The sequence below is a fragment of the Lupinus angustifolius genome, unplaced genomic scaffold, assembly GCF_001865875.1.
Source record: "Lupinus angustifolius cultivar Tanjil unplaced genomic scaffold, LupAngTanjil_v1.0 Scaffold_75_106, whole genome shotgun sequence".
Taxonomy (NCBI): Eukaryota; Viridiplantae; Streptophyta; class Magnoliopsida; order Fabales; family Fabaceae; genus Lupinus; species Lupinus angustifolius.
Window position 1 is genome coordinate 26312 of NW_017723686.1, and position 16777 is coordinate 43088.

At 33.2% G+C, this 16777-nt stretch overlaps 1 protein-coding gene across 2 annotated transcripts; it reads left to right on the forward strand.

Annotated features, from left to right (window-relative positions):
* Window positions 1-5231: 5231 nt before the first annotated feature.
* Window positions 5232-11449, forward strand: LOC109339461. 2 transcript variants are annotated; one of them, XM_019576910.1, is made up of 4 exons: window positions 5232-5462; window positions 5571-5613; window positions 5725-8849; window positions 10211-11449. In XM_019576910.1, the coding sequence occupies exons 3-4, from the start codon at window positions 5747-5749 to the stop codon at window positions 11050-11052; spliced, it is 3945 nt and encodes a 1314-aa protein (XP_019432455.1). In that variant the 5' UTR covers window positions 5232-5462; window positions 5571-5613; window positions 5725-5746; the 3' UTR covers window positions 11053-11449. The 2 variants fall into 2 exon arrangements, with proteins under 2 accessions (XP_019432455.1, XP_019432454.1); XM_019576909.1 differs by having other exon boundaries at window positions 5233-5462; window positions 5725-8845; window positions 10189-11449.
* The last annotated feature ends 5328 nt before the right edge of the window (window positions 11450-16777 follow it).

Here is a 16777-nt window from a genome sequence, read left to right on the forward strand (position 1 = left end):
CTCTCCATAAACACTGGCAGACATCAACAAAAAAAAAGTTTATTTGAGGTCCGTTTGCGAGTTAGTTTTTTGAAGGAAAGGAAATGGAATGCATTCAAGTCATCTTACATGTGTATTTCATTGCTTTAAAATTTTCTTTTTTCTTTCCTTCCTCTCCAAAAATCAATTCACAAACAGACCCTTAAGATTAAACTTAAAAATGGAATATAGAGTAAAGTTGCTCCCTTCATACGAAAATGCTACAAAAATAAAAGGAAAAATAATATTATCACACTTTTATCTTTTTTATTTATAATAAGAAGGTATTTTTATTACTAAAAAACACATTATACGATGAAACTGGAGATGATCATCATTGAGAATATCATGAAATCAGTATTTAGGATAATCTTGTAGTTGTGACTTTACAGATTACACAAACTGAAGCTTTCCTTTTGCAATGGAATCATTTAACTTAAAATTTCTCAAATAGAATTCAAACTACCATCAGCTTTAGTTCACCAAAAACAAATTACCATGAACTTTTCTCTTGAGCCGAAAAAGTAAAAGCTTGTGCTAAGCAGGTGACATTTTATTTTATTTTATTTTAAACCTAATTGATCAAGATTTAATATGTATATACTAACAATATAAGTATTATGTGCTGAAAATATAAAAAACTTTTCTTAAATTTTAAACTCAACTAATTAAGCAAAATTTATAAGCAAAAAGTGATTTCTTTAGCTCTGTATGAACCTTTATTATGAAACAGGTTGGTTAGCTTTATGAAATTTTTACCATGTTTGCAAAAGCATTTTGGGATAATTAAAGTGTTGCTACTTGCTAGTACATGTTTTTGAAGTGCTTTATAGTTTGTAGCACATCTTAAGCTGTAATCTCCTTCCTGTTAAAAAAGTTTCGTATAAAAAATAATTTGTATTGTACATATGCTATTTTAAATGAAATAGTATACTTAAAAGTTAAAACTGGTATTAACAAGAAATATATTTAAAATTAAAAATTATTACAAATATCCAGGGGATGTAAGAGAAATCCATATATGAAGCTTAGATAATATAACAAATCAATTCACAATTAAATCATTTTCAAAATTTGTATTCAAGTAATTGAAAGAATAACTTTTTTTTTGTAGTACCAAAAATATTCTCTCACCTTATGGCAAAGAACTAATACATTTTGAGGTGCGTGATTATCCCTCTCAACAAGCGTTGCTCCCACAATCGAATCTTTAACCTTTTTTTCAACTCAAAACTTAAATTTATAATAAATCAAATTTAAACTTACTCATCATCCTAACCATCAATTTTAGGGACATCTAATGGTTTAAATTTATTCACTAATTCAAATCATTGGATTTTTCTATAATGAATAGCTAAGATGAGGAGTAAGTGGATCTCCTCTCTTTATTATTAGTTTAAATTCTAAAACAATAAAAGCCTAAGGTGGCCAAGGACTTGGGGGATTGCTTCAATTGCCATGAGGAAACCACAGAATGATAGTATTTATGTTCATGGATGGATGGGTAATAAAATGATTATTTTTTTCTTCAAAAATAAAAACTTATTTTATTAATAAATATAAATGATTATTTTGTAATTAAATTGATCTAATTTAAAACTATTTTGATCATAAGAAAGTATTGTATGAACTAAACCTAGGTTGAAATATATTTATCTCATACAAAAAGTTGAATTAGAAAGAGTATTGAAAATGTGATTCAGATTGATTGATATCCTATAAATAGAGTGGTATGAGTTATATGATTTCATTTAAATTATTCAATTGACAAACAGGTTTTATTTGTTTTTTATTTTCATTTTATTATTAAGGTGAAATTAAGCTTTTGAATATAATCAAATTTGTTCTCTCATATAGTATTCTGTTTAAGAATCAAAGCACAATCCTCCCCCTCAAGTCCTAACGTGTCTTTGTCATTATTCCAAAATCCTTATGGTCTGACAAAAAAAAATGAGATCTAACTTTATTTAATTGAAATTGTTGTCTACCAAATATATAAATTTTGAATGAAATACGTGTAATGTCCCTCATTAATTTCTCCTGATTTGATTTGCACTCAATTTGATAAAGAATGTAATGTTGATATACTGTAAGTATAAAAAATTATATATACCCAATACATTATTCATTTATATAATTTTTTAAAATTAATAATAATTAAAAATAAATAATAGATTATCAGTAATAATGTATAACTATTACACTGTCTGTCATTGTATATATATTTTTATTTGAAAAAAAAAACTCCAATACCTAGTATATTTCAGACAATAGTGGTTAACATAATGATTATGAATTATATAAATCACTAGAAAAATAAACAATCGGAGACTTTCCGTCTAGAATATGATCAACATATTTTTATGGAGATAGTATCCCAAATGCAGCTCAATATTCCTTTCTTAAATGTTTGTCATTCTCCTTATCCTCTTTCTAATAGTATGTTTTTTTTAGAATTTTAGTGAAATATTCAATCATAATATAAAGATTTATGTACAATCAATACATTATTTATCATTTATTTATATTATTATTTTTGAAGAGTAAACGATAACTAAAAATGAATGGTAGATGATGGATTTACAGTTATAAAATGTTGATACATATCTTTTCTCTCATATTTTTTGTTGTTGTAGGAGTGTGTCAATAATATTACTTAATAATACAAAAATAAAGAAATTTATGACTGAAATTAAATCTAATACTTTTCGTAATGTAAAAAATTAATTTTTCACAGAAAATTTATTTTTCTTCTTCCATAAGTAACTTGTATGGAGTAGTTTAATTTTATTTTTAATTGATTAACTACAACTAGAAAAAAATAAGTAATGAGAGAACATGAGGAAATGATTTGCCGGCAAAAATCATGAATCGAATTAAAAGGTTATTAAATAAGTACGAGCTTGGCCATCCAACAAGTATACCAGCCTGGAAGAATAAAAACCCTGACAAAATGGCATGATTTTAGGAACAAAATATATTTGTAAGTTAAATATAAAAAATAATAAAATGTCAGCACTCGAGAAACAATAATGATCATGACTAACATTCATCCTCATTCTTTCTGTTTTGTACTATTATTTTATTTTTTAAACATACCATAAGAGCTACATCTGTTTCTCAAAATACAGCTTTGAAAAAGGATATTCCTAATATGCATTAATATTAGATTTTTTGGGAACTAATCCCAATATTAATATTAGGGCGAGTGCATGTTAGCTTTTTTGTTACCAAATCCTAAAAAATGTTCAGACTTTAGCCTTACGAGTGATTTTGAGTGAAAAAAGGACAAGAGAAAGTATGAAAAAAATTTATATTTCACCCTAATTTGGTTGAAGAGAAAATTAGAGAAGAGAACAGTCAAATTAGCAAAGGAAGTAAGATGGGAAAGTTTGGATTTTAAAATCACAATTTTACCCAACTTCCATAAAATTATAATAATCACTGGAAAAAAAAATTATTTTGAATATCTTTCTAAAAAATAGTATTTATTCTGTAGCTATTATTTTAATTAAATTTCAAATTAATTTTTAAGATATGTATTTATTAATTTTAGCAATAAAATTATTTTTAAATTATAATTTAGTATTAAAGTTAAAGTTAATTACACTGATACCTCCTGAGTTTTAGTGATTTCTATATCTACACAAACTTCCCATAGTTTTTATACTTTCATTGCACAGACCACCCACATTTTTTATACTTTCATTGCACAGACCACCCACATGATAAATAAGTGTAATCTTTTAAACAAAAAAATGTGATAAATGCAATTAAGTTAAACAAAACATGGTATAGTGTGAGGAAAAATCCAAATAATATACAAATCAATGTATCTTTATTATTTTTTGTTATAAAATGCATCAACAATTCTAAAAAGATATTGTTTAAATCACTCTTAAAAAATAATAAAGAGGTATCGACTCATATATTATTTGGACTTGTCTCCACAATATAATATGTTTTGTTTAACTTAATTACATTTATCATATTTTTTGTTTGAAATATTACACTTATTTCTCATGTAGGGGTGGTGAGTGTATGAAAGTATAAAAGTTAGGGGTCTGTGTAGGTATAGAAAAGTCAGAGGATGTCGGTGTAATTTACTCATTAAAGTTAATATGGCAAGGATATTATTGTTTATATAATAAAATATCACTTTTCTTTCTCTTCTCCTTTTCTTATGTTAAACAACTATTAAAATTTACTCTATTTTTCATCATTTTCGTACTCTTTCTTTTGAACATGTGCTTTCCATGGACCCATATTATATAACTACTTGTTTCCGTGAAGTATCCAAATTTTATATATTTTTATTTAGAGAATTAGAATTTTTTTTTATTTAGTATACTTTATATTATAACTTTTCTATTTGGTATATTTTATATCATATTTTTGTCTTTATTATGATGTTCAATCTAAGGTGAGAATGATTAGATATAATTATATGTTTTTTTGCATAAATTAAAAAGTGTTAAGAGCAAAATAAGAAACTCAAAATTACATTATATTATATGTGCTTTCCCCAATCATTTTTCAACAAGTAATGATATATCATCTTATTAAATCATCATACAAATCATTATACCCATAACAAATTAACATATATTAATTATAAACCAATTATCAAAAATAAAATAAGAGGATATAAGGAAAATCCACCACGTACTTAAATATGTTACTCTTGTAAACTATGAATCTTTTTTATTTTGGTTTCTGTACAAATATTTAAGCACTTGTAAAGTATATGTTAGTATTACAGAAAAAGTAAAAATATCTTACTTCATAGGAATTATGAACCAAGTAAATTAACACAATTCACAACATATTTATATATGCCTTTATGAATCACTCCAGACTTCAATCAAATTATTGATACTGTGGTATAGCTTTATAAAAATTATAAATCTCTATTGTAATCCATGGTCATGAACTTCTTCCAAACTCAATTTTCAACAAAAAAATATTAGCTATAGAATTCTTCATGAATCCAAGAATTAATAGCAGCTTAAGAACGACATAGTAATTCATGATCATGAAAATGAGAACTCAAATTAACATAAGATATCCTAAAAGCCACAATCACAGAAAAACATGACAGAGTAAAAGATTTCTTTACAGAAAACACCAAAGAAAGGAAAATTAAATTAAAGTATTTACAACAATAATAATGTCATAATACTATAATAGCTTCTCTTTCTTTTTTTTTCTGCTTTTTCCTTCAAACTTTCTCTTTCTCTTCTTTTGGTGCCGCCCCATCACTTTCTTTGTCAAAACCATCAAATATCAGATACCCAATACCATAAAACATACACTTCTCTATTGCTCATGTTTCTAATGTTTTGTCCCTAAATTAAAACCAAACAGAAGAAGAAGAAGAAACAGAGAAAGACAGAGGATTCTCAATTACCCTTTGTTTTCTTTGGTTTTTTCAATCCTATCTGGTGAGTCATTCATCTCAAAAATTTCATTTTTTGATTCATACCCTTTTCTCCTCTGATTGGTTATACTTTGATCAACCCATCATATTTTTCTTTTTTGATTTTTTTCAGGGATTGGATTAATCATTCTGATTCTGTGTTGATTCATTTTTAGGTAAGTTTAAGCATTGTGACAAATTTTGAAACTTTATTCATTCATTTTTTATGGGAACTTTTGTTTATGGATCTTATTTAGATACCCAATAACTGTTTTTTTTTTAAATAGGGGAGAGCTATCAAAAAAGGAAATGGGATCAGCATTGGAAATTGGAATCAAATTTAGGAAAGTTGTTGTCATTTCAATCAGAGGTTGTTACAGATCAGTTTGCAATCATCCATTCCTTGTTTGCTTTTTGGGGTTCTTGCTTTTGTTGTATAGATATTTTCCTTTTCTGTTTTCTGTTTTGGTATCTGCATCCCCTGTTTTGGTCTGCACTGCTGTTCTGCTTGGGACCCTCCTCAGTTTTGGGCAACCGAATTTGCCTGAATTCGAAAAAGAAGAGAAAGTTAATCACGACATTTCGTCCTTCCAAACTGGATTCTCAGTTGGTGACACTGTTGTTGTTGACAGGGATCAGAGCTATTTTGTAAAAGGATATTCAGAGTACAGGAGTGATGTAGAAGAGAGTGGTGTCGAGGAAGCGAGTTTAGCAGGTGAGAGAGATAATAGGGGTGAGGAAGATTGTGGCTTGCTTTCTGATGTTCCGTTGGATGATGAGAACCCGGAGGTTGTTCAGCCTGAGAAGCCTTTGAGAGAGGAAGTAGAAAGGGAATTCCATAGTTTCGAGTTGGGAGAGAAGAGTGGGGAAGTAAATGAGGAGAACTTGAGGTCTGAAGGTGTTTCGAGTGATGAGGAAGCTATTGAGAAACAATATGTCTTGGTTGAAAAAGTAAATGACTATATTCTTGATCATGATATTGAGAATGAGAAAACTCCGGGAGGTCCGGTTGACTTTTCACCGAGATCATCTTGGAAACACGTAGAGAACAGCGATGATGATGATGATGACTCTGTGGAGTCAGGGTCTGATCAGGCTGAGAGCTCTTCACCAGATGCTTCCATGGCTGATATCATGCCGATGCTTGATGAGCTCCACCCACTATTAGATCTAGATGCCCCACGTCCTGCTCATATATCCCGTGATGGTTCTGATGCTGCTTCAGAAAAGTCTCAGAAAAGTAACGATGACAGTGTTGAATCAGATGAAGAAGATGCTGAAAACCACGATGAAGTGGAAGAAGATGGTGTTGATGAACGTGACGATGAAGAAGAAACAGAGGGTGGAAAAGAGGATGAAAGTAAGTCTGCTGTTAAGTGGACAGAGGATGACCAAAGGAATCTCATGGATCTCGGATCTTTGGAGCTAGAAAGGAATCAACGGTTAGAGAATCTCATTGCAAGGAGAAGAGCAAGGAGACTGATGGCTGAGAAGAATCTCATAGACTTTGATTCTGCTGATATTCCCATTAATGTTGCACCCATTACTACAAGACGTAACCCATTTGATTTCCCGGATGAATTCTATGCCAACATGGGATTACCACCCATTCCCGGATCTGCTCCATCTATTCTACAGCCTAGACGAAACCCTTTTGATATTCCATATGATCCAAGTGAAGAAAAACCTGATCTTAAGGGGGACAGTTTTCAACAAGAGTTCACAATGTTCACTCACAAAGATAAAGATACATTCTTTAGAAGGCATGAAAGTTTCAGCATGGGATCATCGGTATTGGGGTTGTCCAAGCATGAGAGGCATGATATTAATTGGAAGCCTGTCTTCATAACCGAACGGATGGCTTCAGAGGGGACAAGCTATGGTTCATTCCAGAGGCAATCAAGTGAAGTAAGTGATTCAAAGATGAGTTCGGTTCCAGATACTGAATCAGTGAGTTCAATTGACCATGATGAGAGGAAATTCAGCGAACAAGACTTGTCTCAAGAAGCTGAATTAATGTCCAATATTGATCATGCTTCTGATGGTGCAGAACATGGAAGCCAATCCTCTGGAGAAAATGATTCCGTGGAGATGATAGAAATGGAAGAGAGTGATGTTCATCCCGATGAAGTTGAAATAGTGTTGGGTGGAGTTGAAAATCCTACTGAGATGGAATTCTATCCTGAAACAGAAGTGGTTGGAATCCATGAGCAATTTAATGCAAGAGAAACATATTTGAGAAGAGAACCAAGTGATGAGGACAACAGCAGCAGATCAAGTCGGTCTTCACTATCGGAAGTGATTGACAACATACCAGATGAGACAACGGATAAAACATACATTTTGAAGCATGAAGATGATGAGGTGAGTGGTGAGGTGGAAGAATCTAGAATTTCAACACAAGGTTCAGTGGAAGAATCGATTTTCCAGCAAGTGAGTGGTGAGGTGGAAGGAATTCAACACGTAGAACCTGTTTATGATTCTAGTCCACCTGCTTCTGGAAAGCTCCAATCTTTTGCTTCAGTATCTGCTGATTTAGCAATGGAATTTTCCGAGAGATCACTGCCTCCTGTTTCAGTGGAAATGGCTGATGATGTGGCTGATGAAGAGTCTGAATTGCATGATGAGAGACCGGAAGGTAATAATTCTGGTAGGGAAGAAACTCAAGGAGCCTCTTCCCAACTACATATGGAAGTCAAAAATGAATTGAGGTCTGAGAAATCGGAAGATATTAATCAGCACAATGTTCCTGGAGATGAGTCATATGCAGTTGACACAAATCTTGTTGATCAGAATGGATCTATTGTGTCCGAAGGATTGTCTTCAGATATTGAATTAGTAGAGGGTGTAACTAATTCAGGCTCAGTTCTTAAACAGGATCTAACTGACCATATATCTGCTGATTCTGAAATAATTCTTCAACAAAATGTAGATTCTCCTTCTGAAAAGTCAATTCTACCAGGTGATGAAACTGTGGAGGAAGGTGCAGTGTTGAATGGATTGTCAAGATATCATAGTGCAAATATGTCTGAGTTTGTCCAAGATGCAGATGAAATTCTGGATTCAGTGGTTTCTGATGTGCACCACAGATCTACTAGTCATTCATCTTTGCCCGAAGCTTCAGTGGTTCATTCTAATCTGCCTTCTGAAAAAAATGAACATGAAGAGATAATTTCACCAGATAAGGAAGACATAAATCAGATTGAACAGGATAAAATTGCCTTGTCAAGTTCCGTGGAGCAAGGTAACCCTGATATTTACCAAGATTTGGATAGAAATACGGTTTCCTTCACTTCGGATAGTCAGCAGGAAGTTGATGTGGACTCTTCCTCTAACTCAGAGAATCATCAGTCAGACTCAGATAAACTAGTGGTTGAACCATCTTCCAGTGATCATGATGAAAGTCAGGTAAGTTACATTATATTTTATGCTTCCATTAGTTATAATCATTTATGCTTTGAACTTCTTTTTCTTTAAAGGTCAATCTGTTATTTTCGGAAAATCACATGAGGAGGGAAAATTATATTCGGCTCAAAATGTTTTCCTAGAAACTAGAAAGTATTGTTTCGCTGTTGCTTGATGTTAACACAGAAAATCATTAAAGTTGTTCACCCTTTTGATAATAGTCTTATTTCCTAATACTGATGTAAATCCATATGGGATCTCTCATGATATTTATCAGTACTCGACATTAGTTATAAAATTGTGTTACTAACTGCTGTTACATACAAGTCTGTTTCTTTATCCATCCTAAGGAATCACATTCTTTCCCGATTCACTATATCCCCGTAGATTCTCTATTAACCCGTAGATTCTCTATGAAAATGGGGGAAGAAAGAAATCGCTTTGCCCACTTAGCTTGTATTCAGAATGTTCATCTCCCATAGATTCCTTGTCTTAAATAAGTTAATTTTAGCCTTCTTTCCTTTGCTGTGATTCCCAGACTTTCATTGCCGACAAACCAATATTTTTCCATGACTATTTTTGCGGCTTTTCCTGATCTTTTGTCTGTTTTTCATTGTATTATTTCATGAAAATCTCAAGTCCCATCCAGTGATGCACCTTTAGGTAGCAGGGCAAAGGCAACATGAAAAGTTTCAAATGAATATAATATTAATACAATATGATGAAAGATCAACTTTTAGTTGTTCCCTTCACGTTCATATTTTGCTAAATGATCCTTTTATTATTAATGCTATCAAATATTCCCCTTCTATGTATGAACGAATGGCCTTTATGCAGCTTGGGAAAGCATATCAGGTGTATTTTAACTTGCTATTACAATTATTCATTTACCCATCAGATGGGGGTGAAGTTAGAATATATAGGAGTGGAAATGACAAATACCTATCATGAACAATAGAAAAATTCCAAAGTCGAGCACATGCCCCCACTCTCATATAGGTTGATCCGTCCCTTTTCTGATCTCCTTAATTTCGACCTATCCTGGAGTACCTGAATATGTTAGCCTAGTTCAGATAGGTTGCCATATCTGATACTATTCTGCAACTGACATGGTGATCCACAAATTTGCCGATAGATGACCAAACAAATAGGATGCTTAGTGAGTACTTGTGTTTCAGTTGCATTGAGTGACCGGAAAAAATGTTTTTAATAGCAGTAGTTTTTCAAATTATGATTTTTTTGTTATTTTTACATGCACATGATTCATGTACAAGAACATTTTCTGTCCTTCTGACCTGTTTTCATCTAGATTAGCTGAGAAGACTGATCATAAATTGACATTGCAGAATTCTGATATCGTCCGGGTAGATTCTGCACAGGATGTTGTTACTTCCGATGATGGAGCTGGAGAATTGCATGATGCTATTGACAAAGCTCCTCTCAGTATCTCGTCTGTGACTTCTGAAACATCGGACACTCCCGAATTCAATCCACAGGAAGTGGATTTAGTAGTTGATAGACATCAGGAAACTGAAAGTGTATATGAAGAAGTTGAGCACTTAGATCATTCAGCAGGGGACTATATGTCTCATGTTACTGAAGAAAATAAAGAGTTTGATGATATAAAGGAAATCGATGAGGAATTCTTGTCAGAATTGGACATTGTTGGCGATTTTAGTGTCAGAGATGCTAGTGTATCACTTCATACTGACATTGTGGATGAGAAAACTGTAGATGCTCAAGGTAGCTCACTGTCTAATGATGTAAAGATAGCAGAAGTTGAACAGGATATCCCAGTTCTTGAAGCAAGATCACTTGAAGATATTAACTTGGCCTTTAAGCAACTTCAAGAAGGAATCGATGTTAAGGAGGTCTTGCTTCCAAGTACGGTGAAGGATCAGCTTGTTAGCGAAGAATCTAAAGATCACCCGGAAGTTAATTCAGACCTTCAAGTTATTGAAGCTAGATCTGCGGAAGATACTAATATTGCTTTTAACCAAAGCACAGAAGGTAATCATGGCGAGCTGCCAAAACCATTGGATTTGAATGGCGAATCGGACAAAATAGAAGAAAATGATGTTGGCTCGACCAAGGTGATTGAAAACATTGAAGCAGCAACCAGTGCTGATGAATTGAACAGAGTTCCATCCGATAAACCTGAAAATGCACCCCTGAGCAAATCTGGTGATGAGGGCAAAATCTCAATGTAGAAAATCCAGTTCCAGTTCTAGCTCAAGTGATTCTGATTGATACTAAGAGTTTTCTATGTGCTGGAAGACCTGTAAGTTTCTTATTTTTTGGTGTTCTATCTTTTTTCTTCAGCAATGAGAGTTCGGGTTTCTAGCCTCGGCACCTTCATGTCTTGGCTAATAGTAGTCAGGTTGGTTTTTCTTATATAATTTTGATTGATTGATTTCTTCAAGAATGCGTTTTTATGGTTTTATTTCTTGAAGCTTGCAGTTTCTTGTTCATTTTTACCCTTGAGTGTGAGTAATTTGTCATATAGGATGATACCTTTTTTTTCTCTCAAGACTTGCACAAGAAATTTGATTATTGTACATCAACACTTTGATTTTATAAATGGTGATTGGAGTGGTTTTCTGTGTATAATATTAGCAAGTGCTTTTTTTTTCGGTTGGTTTTTCTCCACTTATTTTCTTGAGATTATTGAGTGCAGTATAATTTAGCTGTATAATGTTTTATTTATTGCATGAATTATGGTTTGATACCTCAGTAGACCAAATCAATGATTGCAGAAAAAGAATGTTGGTATGAGAAAAACAAAGTTTAGAATGGTTATAAAAATAAAATTAGTACTGCCATGAATATCTTCTCACCTTATGGTAAGGAACTAATCATTTTTCGGGTCCGTGGATGCTTCTCCCAACATATGTCACTCCCAGTAATCGAACCCTTCACCTTTTAATCTTTCTGGGGATCTAGTGGGGTCTATCGAATGATATAAACTATCAATGTTTCTGACATTAATTAAGATATTGACTGAATATTGAGGATTCTGCCCATTTGATGTAAGCTAATTTACAAACACTTCATTTCTTTCATAAAGTCACTAAATTTATGACTATACAAATGAAATGCTGGGTTGATTCTGGATTTTGGTTATCCTAACTTTTGACCTGATTTTTTTTTTTAAACCACAAGGCTTGTAGCATCTTCAGTTTTGCTTAATCAAACTTGTTAGCAGCGGATAACATTTTCCAAAATAATATACAATATTAATTTATATTTTTATAAAAATAATTCAATTAGATAACACATTTTGATTGGATTGGTATACCATTGTGGACACTTATGAGTACAGGAGATCTTCATCCTGTCTTATGTAGAAAGTTGTATGTGTTCTTAAAATATGATTTTGAATGAAATTTATTTTGATTAAAATGGAGTTTGATGTAAAATGATTGCTTGGATTTAATCAACTAAATAGAGTTGCTTCTCAAAAGATTAACTTTGAAGTCTAAAATCATTTTTGAAAAAGCCAAAACTCTCTAACATGGAAAAAATGGAGAAGAGAAAAAACTTCGAATATTTGTTTGTAAGTTGGATTTTGGAAGAAAATGCAAAAAAAATAGGAGATTTGAGAGTCATAAAATACATTTATAAGATGATTTTGAAGTCTTCATTTATCTTTAAAACCCAACTCGCAAATAAGTCCCAAGAAAAACACCGAACATGTTAGTAGTTGGTGTGGGGAGGAGAAAAAACTTTAATTAAAGTCTTTAAAAGAAGCAAGGTTGTTGTAACTTAGATATTGTGATTGAATGACATTTTTATTTTTAGCTGGGATTCAGATATTATTTTATAATTTTTAGTTCTTTATCATAAATTAATAATATCAATTTTTATTTTTATTTATTTCGTGAACCCTCATTTATTTTTAAATGGGTCTCATGACATAAAAACAATCGGTATGTTTGCTCTTAGTTTGTACCGATGCAAACTACAAATAGATAGATATGATTTTTTGTAACTAATGATATTCATTCATCCTATAGGTAAGGAACTAGTTTCTTTCAGAATTTATGGTTACTTCTCCTACTAAATATTATTTCCAAGAATTGAACATTTAATATTTTGATATATTTAAAAATAATGGGGAGCCTTATAGAGCTAGAGCAACCTTGGTTGATAAAGATGTTTTATATGTCAATCATGATGATGTATAATTAAAATATTTATTTGCACTTATATTTTAAAATTGTTATTGTGTGAATATATTAGCCATTTGGACAAAGTGATACATACTTTTGAGGTATTACAATTATAATGTAATATTTATGCTATAAAAATGTATACACGGTCAGTGCATCATTCATCATTCGTTTTGATTATTTTTTTTATGAAGAGTTAATGCTGATGGAGAATGAATGGTGAATGATGCAGTGACAATATAAAAAATCTTACATTGTTAGTGAATACATCTTTTTTCTCTTACAATTTATCAAAATTAAATAATAATCATGATCTCAACTCTCTCCTTGATCTCACCATTAACAAAATTGTGTGCAATTTGCCTAAGCATAATGATGCATTGATAGCCAAGACAAATAATGTTGCTGCCAAGACCAAACAAGTCTTGTCCATAATCAAAATTGAGGAACCATCCCACTTGACCAAATCAGATCAGATGCACCAAGCCAAGGCGCATCAGTGCCACGCCCAAACACACCAGGTGCATCATCAGTGTCACGCCCAGGTGCATCAGTGCCACGCCCAGATGCACCAGCGCCATGCCCAGGCGCACCAAATGCAGCAGCGCCAACCCAAGGCGCATCAAGCCTGCCAGGACCAGAGTAAGGCGCACCAGGCCAGTGCCCAACAAATGCACCAACACCTAGGCAGGGCGCACCAGATGCACCAGATTCAGACCAAAGGACATCAACACCAGGTCAACCATGTCTTGGATACGCATCAGGCTTATCAAGCCTACCATGAAGGCAGGACCATTCAAGGCACTCATCAAACTCAAATCCAGACCAAGCATAACATCCCAAGCAGAATCAAAGGCTTAAGATTAATGGGCTTTCCTTTACTTGCAGCCCAAGCCATCATTGTTTTAGTGATTTTTGCCATGTTTAACATATGTAACACGTGCTAATTTGTTAGTTTAAGTAGTTAGGCAAGTTTGTTAATCTGTTATTGTTATTTCCCTTGCTTATAAGTTCATAATTTCATCTTTGTTAATTAATCAAGTTTTGTCAAGAAGCTTTTCTTTTATTGTCATCTCTTGTTATTCAAGAACTTCTCCATCAAGAAGAAGTTCTGTTTTTCATTCTTCGATTCATCCTTTCTTTGATGGTATCAGAGCTCTTTTTCTACTACATTCATCATTTCAATGGACACATCCTCTAATTCCAATGTCACACATACCTACTTGAATCCCACCCAAGATCCTGATTCTCCTTATCATGTTCACCCTTCAGAAAATCCTGCAAGTGCTTTGGTCTCACCTCCCTTGAATGGTGAGAACTATCACCAATGGGAAAGGGCAATGAGGATGAGCCTCATATCAAAACAAAAATTGCCATTTGTTGATGGATCAATAATGATGCCTGCAAAGACTGATCCAATCTTTAGAGCTTGGGAAAGAGCTAACAACATCGTGATTTCATGGATTACAAGGTCAGTGACACCTTCAATTGCACAAAGTATCATTTGGATAGATAAAGCCTATGAAATATGGGATGAACTAAGTGAAAGGTTATCTCAAGGGAATCTCTACAAGATCACAGAATTGCAGAAAACCATCACCAACTTCACACAGGGGGAACTCAATGTTTCCAACTATTTCACAGAGTTAAAGACTCTCTAGGATGAACTAAATAACTTCAGGCCAATGCCAAAATGCAGATGTGAAGTACCATGTTGTGGTGGTGTAATCTCAGATGTGAGAAATCATAGGATAGAAGATAGAGTCATAGTTTTCCTTGGAGAACTTAATGACTCCTATGGTGGAGTCAGATCTCAAATCATGATCATAGATCCCTTACCCAACATGAGTAAGGTATTTTCCCTGATCATCCAACAGGAAAGGCAGATATATGGCCAAGAGTTGGAATCTAAAGCCATGACAGTCTCAAATAATTGGAGAAAATGAAACTACTCAGGAAGAGGTCAAGGCTCATGAAGATCTTTTGTACAGAATGGATCAGGGAGAGGAAATTCCAACACCTCAGGAAGAGGTTCATGGAGCAAAGGTTCAAGCAGTGGAAAATTTTGCACTCACTGCAAAAGGATTGGACATACATTGGAGACATGTTACAAACTGCATGGATTCCCAGCTAACTTTGGAAAGAATGACCAAGTTCTCTCAGTGGTAAGCTCAAGAATGGAAGAACAAGGATTAGGACAACAAACAGATCAAAATGGCCACATTTATGGACTGAACAAAGAGCAATATCAAAGGTTAATAAACAGGCTAAGTCAGCCAAATGAAGGAGCAAATAAACCAGGTCAGAATGATCCAACCACTATCAATTCCGGTGTTCTTTCAGCCACATCCATTAACCATAACAATCAAACAGCAGGTAATCCTGATCATACAAATTCCTTTGTCAACTGGATACTAGACAGTGGTGCTACAGACCACGTAAGCTCTAGTTTAACCAATTTTTCCTCTTATAATGAGATAAAACCTATTAGGGTAAGGCTGCCTAATGGAAATCAAGTGGTAGCCAACATCTCTGGGACAATATCACTTCTCCCTAAGCTCTTGATTCACAATGTTCTGTACCTGCCAAATTTTTCATGCAATTTAATATGCGTATCTAAACTGACCTTAAATTGCAAATATGTATTATCTTTTGATGCTAACTCTTGTGAAATCCAGGAGAAGAAGCCCTGGAGGATGATTGGTTCAGCTAAATCCATTAATGGCCTATACGTCTTGAAAGTTTCTAAGTGCTTGCATCATGTAAACTTTTCTGATTCTATAAATGACTCAAATATATGGCATTTTAGACTAGGACATGCATCACACAATTGTATGAATAAAGTAAAGAACATCTTTCCTTCTGTTTGCTATAATAAAGATTACATATGTGATGTTTGTCATCAAGCCAAACAAAGAAAATTACCTTTTCCTTTAAGTAAAACTCACTTTGCACATAGCCTAGAATTGATACATGCTGATATATGGGGGCCTTTCTCTGTGGCCTCTGTCCAAGGATACAAATATTTTTTAACAATTGTTGATGATTTTAGCAGATATACCTAGGTATATCTAATGAGGTCTAAGGCTGATACCTCTAAGAGTTTACAAGACTTTATCATAATGATGGAAAACCAACTTGGCATTAGAGTTAAGACTATTAGGAGTGACAATGGCCTAGAGTTTAACATGAAGTCCTTCTATGCTAGTAAAGGTATTTTGCATCAAACCTCATGCACCTATACTCCTCAACAGAATGGAATAGTTGAGAGAAAACATCAACACCTTTTGAATGTAGCTAGAGCTCTGTTAATACAAAGCAAACTCCCTAAGATCTATTGGTCATTTGCTTTGAAGCATTCTGCTTATGTGATCAATATTTTGCCTACTTCTGTTATTAATGATAGAACTCCCTATGAAACTCTGTTCAAGAAACAACCCAACATACACATTCTCAAAGTTTTTGGATGTTTATGTTATGTTGGGACACACAACCACTCTAGGGACAAATTTGATCCCAGGTCAAACAAATCCTTGTTCTTAGGATATAAGGAAGGAATAAAGGGATATGTTGTGCTCAACTTACACACTAAAGCCATAGAAGTCAATAGAAATGTCATCTTCTATGAAATAATCTTCCCCTATGCCCCTCAAGATGTGCCCAACTCTGAGATACACAAGGAATCATGTGAGGACCCTTTGATCAATCCTCTCATCTATGATGACAATATTCATCATCCCCTCGAAAATAGACACCACTTAGA

Excerpts from the sequence above, each read along its gene's own strand:
- LOC109339461 (XM_019576909.1), top strand. The coding sequence starts at position 5,747 with ATGGGATCAGCATTGGAAATTGGAATCAAATTTAGGAAAGTTGTTGTC. Across the intron at positions 8,846-10,188 it reads GTGATCATGATGAAAGTCAG|AATTCTGATATCGTCCGGGT; the intron begins GTAAGTTACATT and ends TTGACATTGCAG.